The sequence below is a fragment of the Tetrao urogallus genome, assembly GCF_951394365.1.
Source record: "Tetrao urogallus genome assembly, chromosome: 7".
NCBI classification, from domain to species: domain Eukaryota; kingdom Metazoa; phylum Chordata; class Aves; order Galliformes; family Phasianidae; genus Tetrao; species Tetrao urogallus.
In genome coordinates, this window is record NC_136820.1 from 20409359 (window position 1) to 20416298 (window position 6940).

The window sequence follows — 6940 nt, forward strand, 5'->3', positions numbered from 1 at the left end:
CAAGGACATTTCTGCAAGTGAGCAAGCTGGCAACGTGCAAGTTGATGGGAGGGGACACGGCCAGCACAGCTACCCCTAATGGACCAAGGGAATATTCCACACCATGTGTCATCACGTTCAGCGATAACAGCTTGGTGGAAAAGGAGGAAAGGGGTATATTCAGACTTGTGCTGTGTCTTCCCAAGAAACCACTATATGTGATGAAGTTCTGCTCTCATGGAAATGGCTGAACATCTGCCTATTGGTGGAAAATAGTGAATTAATTTTGCTTTGCTTGCTTGTGCAGCTTCTGTTTGACCTATTAAATAGTATTTGTCTCAACCCATGAGTTTTTTCACTATTGCCTTTCTGAAAGTGAATGAGCAGCTGTGTTGCTTGGCTGTCTACCAGGGTTAAATCACAACACTTCATTTTGGTGCCCAGAACAAGGGTCAAAGGGTTAAAGATAATGACAGATTGCAGTATGCTAGACTAAATGTATAGCTCTTATAGCTATTTATCTGCTAATTGGCAGGCTCCTGTGCTGACACAGGGCCTGCTTACCAGAAGGAATCAGATTCTCAGACAACGCTCAAGGATATTTTATTCTTCTTTTAACTGTAGCTTTCCAGTAAACTGTATCAGACTCCACAACAGCATGAGACTAAGATTAAACTTTCAGTCCTTTGTACACCTGAAACTTCTCATAGCAGGATAGCCTTTCTCTCTCCCTTAGTGCCACACAACTGCATCAACAGCTCTACAAAATTCACAAAATAGGAAGAGTAGATACAAAAAGAGATTTCAGTTCTGCTTTATCTGCTGAGATCAAATCCTTCAATAGCTACTTTGCACCCTTGGGTACATAAAATACTTTTATGTACATACCCAAACATTATCTTCATAGCTTAGGTATATGACAATACAGAAACAATTCTTTTTAATATCTTCACTCTTTAATATCTTCATCAGTGACAATGACAGTGGGGTCGAGTGCGTCCTCGGCAAGTTTGCAGATGATACCAAACTGTGAGGTGTGGCTGACACACCAGAGGGACAGGATGCCATCCAGAGAGACCTAGACAGGCTCGAGCAGTGGGCCCAGGTGAACCTCATGATGTTCAACAAACCCAACTGCAAGGTCTTGTACCTGGGCCAAGGTAACCCCCACTACCAATACCAACACAAGCTGGGTGATGAAAGGATTGAGTGCAGCCCTACCAAAAAAAGACCCGAGGGTAATGGTGGATGGCATCTGGACATGAGCCAGCAATGTGACTTTGCAGCCCAGATGGCCAACTGTATCCTGGGCTGCATCAAATGTGGCATGGCCAGCAGGGTGAGAGAGGAGATCCTATCCATCTGCTCTGTGCTGCTGAGACCTCACCTGGAGTACTGTGTTCAGATGTGGAGCTCTTAGTACAAGAGAAACATAGATCTGTTGGAGCATGTCCAGACAAGGGCCACAAAACCGATCCAAGGGATGGAACACCTCCCCTACGAGGACAGGCTGAAAAAGCTGGGGCTGTTCAGCCTTCAGAAGAGAAGGCTCCAAGATGACATGATAGTGGCCTTTCAGCATCTGAAGAGGAGCTACAGGAAATAAGGGGACAGACTCTTCAGCAGCGTTTGTGGTGACAGAACGAGGGGAAATGGTTTCAAGCTTAAAGAGTGGAGATTAAAGTTAGATATAAGGAAAAAGTCTTCTATACTGAGGGTAGTGAGGCACTGGCACAAGGTGCCCAGAGAGGTGGTGGATGCCCCATCCCCGGAGAGTTTCAAGGCAAGGCTGGATCAGGACCTGAGCAACCTGATCTAGCTGTGGTGTCCCTGCTCACTGTGAGGGACCAAAATGGCCTTTAAAGGTCCCTTCCAACCCTAAGGATTGATGATTCTACAATCCTTTTTATCTTGACAAAAGCTTTTATCTTTTCAATAATGGAAAAATATACATTGAGTGCAATCCAGATATTCATTTTAATAACACATTTTTCATTTGAAAAAGGATATTTTTTCAAGTCAACACAATATATATGTCACAAAACTGAGAAATAAATCATGATCTCCTGAATTCCAGCCTAGTCCCAAGAAGGTGATCTTTCCTCTTCCATCTGCAGTGTACCTCTGAAGAGAACTGGTTGGATGTTTTATGTTTCCTCTAAGCTGTACTTTGGTATATATTTGTTTTATTTTCCCTTCTTTCAGAACAAAATTACATTGCAATAAGCATAAATAAGCTGCAAAATAATCATTCCAGTTTGAAATAATCTGAGTTAATAAAAAGATGAAGTTGTTTAAGGTATAACCACTGTGAATAACTGAAAGCTTAAAACACAGTTGTTCCAGGCAAACCACATGAAAGTAAATATCCCAATTAATTTTATTACATCTAGAAAAGTAACAGTGCACTGAAAATGTGTTGAGTAATTTCAGTTTACTTCTGCAATGCAAACACATAAAGACACAAAAGCCCTGACTTTGCCTTCTGCACAGCCTCCAGAAATTCCACCTATTCTGTGCTACTGAGGAAGTCATAAAACTTATGCAGGATCCATGCAAATTATACACTACAAATCCTGTGTCTAGCACAGAAGGGTAACATTTCATTACTAATCTGTCCTACTGCAGAATGTTTCCAAAAACAAAACACTGGGCACCTTGAACAACCACCCCCTTCTTGCACTTTCTGCTGCATAGCACACTAGTTCTTCCCACTGTCACACATGCTCACACTCAGTTAAAGCAAAGTAGGCGTAAACAAATCAGGTTCTCCCCATCTGACATGCCAGTCCTTACTAGTGAAAATACATCTACATTGCCCTGGTACTCAGCTCTAGTGAGGCTACACCTCAAGTACTATGTTCAGTTTTTGGCCCCTCACTACAAGCAAGACATTGAGGCCCTGGAGTGTGTCCAGAGAAGGGCAGTGAAATTGGTGAGGGGTCTGGAGCACAAGCCTTATGAAGAGTGGCTGAGGGAGCTGGGATTGCTTAGTCTGGAGAAGAGGACGCTCAGGCGAGACCGTATTGCATTCTACAACTACCTGAAGGGAGGTTGCGATGAGGAGAGGTTTAGCCAGGACCTGAGGAAATGGCCACAAGTTTGCCAGGGGAGATTCAGATTAGACATAAGGAAAACCTTCTCTCAGAGAGCGGCCAGGCACTGGAATGGCCTGCCCAGGGAGGTGATGGAGTTGCTGTCCCTGGCAGTGTTCAAGAGGCATCTGGATGAGGAGCTACAAGATATGGTTTAGTAGCTTGTGGCAGTAATGGTGACGAGAGGACAGCTGGATTAAGATGATCCTGTAGGTCCTTTCCAACCTTGCAACTCTGTGATTCTACTGAACTACTATATTTTTATGCCCAGAGAGGTGGTGGGTGCCCTATCCCTGGAGACATTCATGGTCAGGTGGGGCAGGGCTTTGAGAACCTGATCTAGCTGCAGATGTCCCTGTTCACTGCCCTCGAGCTGGTCTGGATGGCTTTTAAGAGTCCCTTTCAGCTCAGATGGGTCTATGACTCCCTCAGAAAAGGAATGAACATTGCTACAGTGTCCTTCCACCTGGATCAGAAGCGGTAACTGTGAGGCTCAAGAAGGCTCAAGACACAATGCTTAGTACAGAGCATACACATTTAGACACCAAAACCCAATCAAAATGGTGAATCACACATCCTTCAAGTCTGCCTGCAGCGAAGAACAGACCTTTTGAGTGGATGTCAGCAGGCACCAGTGCTCACCAAGCCCTCCAAGCAGCCTGCATCAGCCCTCATTGAGTGCTTAAAGAAGCTTAAGAGCTTACGTTCCTGTCAGTTCTTAAGGCAGCTTAAAAGGCACCTCCTGCTCTGTGATGGAAGGCTTACCATGAGCCTCAGGATCCCATTACATACACCCAATGCCAAGAAGCATTGCAGACACACAGGCCTTATTAAAAAAACAACCAAACACCAAACTAAACACAATGTCTTTAGTTTTTAATCTTTCAGTCATAGTTCTGGGAGTCTTGATTTGAGATTGGAATTCAGCAACGGCAGAAGTCAAGGTGACCCTTTCAGTCAGCTCCTTTGGACCTCACTGACATACATTTAACAACACATCATAAGCAAAATAGCTTTATTTTAGTAACTTTACAGTTGGCGACGGCGTTAATCGTTAACGCTTCACAGCAGGCAGATATTGCACGTCCACCACGTGAGGAAATACCTTAGCATCACTTTCACCAACTGTGAAGCTTCCTCCACCCTTTACTCCCTTCGGGAACCACACAGAACTCGCCCCAAACAGTGCAGCGTCCTCACGGAAGCCCAACTCGTGATCGGAGAGCCGCGCGACACTTGCCTCACTTTCCGTTGTGCGCATGCGTTGCAGGCGTCCCGCGCTTCGCGTCTGCCTTTACGTAGAGGAGTTCCGCTAGTCGTTTTCCGCCGGAAGTAGTAGGAGAGGGAGCTCGGCGCTCGCGGTCGCAACCTACCCCACTACTCGCAAGCGTCGTGACGTCATCCCTGAAGGACAGGTGCCGTAACCAATCACAAGTCCAGCTGGCTGCATTTGATTGCCTACCGAGCCAGAGTGGGCGGGTGGGGTGCCGGCGCGGTTTGGCTGCAGCGACACCGGCTTACATAGAGCGGAGTCCGGCGTGTCCTTGGGCGTAGAAGTCGGACGGTGTGGGACAGCTGGACTCGTAGTCACCGCCGTGGGCGCAGCGTAAGCGGAGCAGCAGGCTAGGCAGGTGCGGGTGGCGTCAGGCGAGGCCTGCGGGCGATCAGGCTCTGACCTCCAAGTGGCGGTGTCCGAGTCTGGTGCCACTACGCGGCCTGGCGGGACCGTTAGGCGGGAAAGGTGTGATGAGGGACGGGGTCGGGCGGTTCTGCCGCCTGCCTGGACGGCGGCTCGCGAGGAGCCCGGAGGCGCGGCCTCAGCTGGCAGCGGAAGGTCACGGCCGGGCCTAGCGCCTCGCGGGGCGCAGCATCCTGGGGGGCCCGGGGAGGTGCGCGGGGCCTCGCTGTGGGCGAAGCTGCTGGGCCGGCCCTCGTCCCATCGTGAGGTGACCGCTCCGGGCGCGCCGCTCGCCTCAAGGTCATCCCGGGCTGGGCCAGCAGTTGGGCGCTGTGCGGTGGTGCCGCTCTCGGCGCTTTCGAGGCGGCGTGCTGCCCTGCGGGAGTGGGAACGGGAGCGGTTCTGTCCTTTACGCGAGGCTGTTGGTGACTGGGATGCCCCGCGGTTGTTGATGCTCGAGCTATACCTAGAACTTGTGCTCAATTTGCACTTCAAAAGTCACTGCAGTGCTTCTTAAATGCTCTGGGGCATACTGGAGCTGAGGCATGGTTTTGTTGTGTTTTTTTTTTCCTATTCTTCAGGCATAAAGTCTGTGACCCTAGTACCTTTTACATAGTCTAATGGTTCTATGCAAATCTTCAGAGCTGTAACTCGTGGCTGGAAGGCATTCAGGAGTGTTACCAGATTGGTGGACTGTAGCTGCAGATTTGTAAACCAATGTGAACCTTTTTAATGTTTCTGATGAGTAGTTGACCTTGATATTGTGATTTTGACCTCTGTATGTGTTCCTGGTCTAGTACTGACAATGGGAGATATTGAGAAGGGCAAGAAGATTTTTGTCCAGAAATGTTCCCAGTGCCATACAGTTGAAAAAGGAGGCAAGCACAAGACTGGACCCAATCTCCATGGCCTGTTTGGACGCAAAACAGGACAAGCTGAGGGCTTCTCTTACACAGATGCTAATAAGAACAAAGGTAAATGTAAAACAGCTCCCCTGAGCTACTGGTGGTTTTGATGATAGTCAGAAGTACTGAAACCTGCAGAAAGCAAAATAAAGTGAATGACCAGAAAAAAAATGTGTTCATTTCACTTTCAAGTCACTTGTTTTTTCTTATTTTTTCATTTTTTTGCCAGGTATCACTTGGGGTGAGGATACTCTGATGGAGTATTTGGAAAATCCAAAGAAGTACATCCCAGGAACAAAGATGATTTTCGCGGGTATCAAGAAGAAGTCTGAGAGAGTAGACTTAATAGCATATCTCAAAGATGCCACTTCAAAATAAAAGTTATTTGCTGCCTTATTTATTTCACAAAGGAGATGGCAATGGAAATGTCTGTGACAAGATTGGTTTTTAAACTTTCTATTTTTATGTATACCATGTCTAACCTTAAAATCAGTTTTGCCCATCACATAATGTCACTCATGGTGGGTTACTGATGAACACACTTGGCAGCCGTTAACTTATGGAAGCTATGTAACTGGGTTGATTTAAATGAGTATAATGTTCAGTTGTCCTTAATCATGAAATTAAAAAAAAAAAAAATTCCTGCCTCTTCATTGTTTAAAACAACAACAACAAAAAGTATCTAACAAGTAACTGTCAGAAGTGTAATAGCTTTGATAACCCAACTCTTCAAGGTTTAAAAAAAAAAAAAAAAAAAGAGTGGGTCTTGGCATCTTCCACCGTAAGTCTTCTGTAAAGATTTAAAAGTAAACAAAGACTTAAAAATATTTTTCTGAACTGATCAGTTGTAGGTGTTGTGGTGCATATTAATCTATCTAAAGCTTGGGGTAAGAATGCATCTCAAGTGCTACTTGTAAAATGACACTTGTGCCCAGATCCTTCAGTCTAGGAGAAACATGTTACTTGATTTATCTGGACTTTCACAGTTGCATGCACCAGTAGACTAGAATTCTCCAGTGTCATTTTTACATCTTTTTGAATGTTATTGAAACTCTGTGTTCAGTAGATCTCCAGAGAAGAAATATTTGTAGTATAGTGAATGAAAGAAGAAACATTTCTTCTGGAAAGGTAACTACAAAAGGCTGAGCTGAGAGTTGATAAATCTTATTTCGGCAGTAGCATTAACCTAAAATCTACTGTTACACGCAACTGCTGATTGAGACGCACAGCAATAAATGCACTGGTAGGCTATTAGGAAACGGTCTTCTGTGCCTGACTGTGTC

The 6940-nt window shown here is 45.8% G+C and overlaps 1 protein-coding gene across 1 annotated transcript; it reads left to right on the top strand.

Moving 5' to 3' along the window:
- The first annotated feature begins 4648 nt into the window (after positions 1-4648).
- On the top strand, positions 4649-6738 carry CYCS (cytochrome c, somatic). The gene is made up of 3 exons (XM_079538296.1): positions 4649-4705; positions 5550-5726; positions 5887-6738. Exons 2-3 carry the CDS (start codon positions 5558-5560, stop codon positions 6033-6035), a joined length of 318 nt encoding a protein of 105 aa, XP_079394422.1. The 5' UTR covers positions 4649-4705; positions 5550-5557; the 3' UTR covers positions 6036-6738.
- The last annotated feature ends 202 nt before the right edge of the window (positions 6739-6940 follow it).

Excerpts from the sequence above, each read along its gene's own strand:
- CYCS (XM_079538296.1), top strand. The coding sequence starts at position 5,558 with ATGGGAGATATTGAGAAGGGCAAGAAGATTTTTGTCCAGAAATGTTCC. Across the intron at positions 5,727-5,886 it reads AGATGCTAATAAGAACAAAG|GTATCACTTGGGGTGAGGAT; the intron begins GTAAATGTAAAA and ends TTTTTTTGCCAG.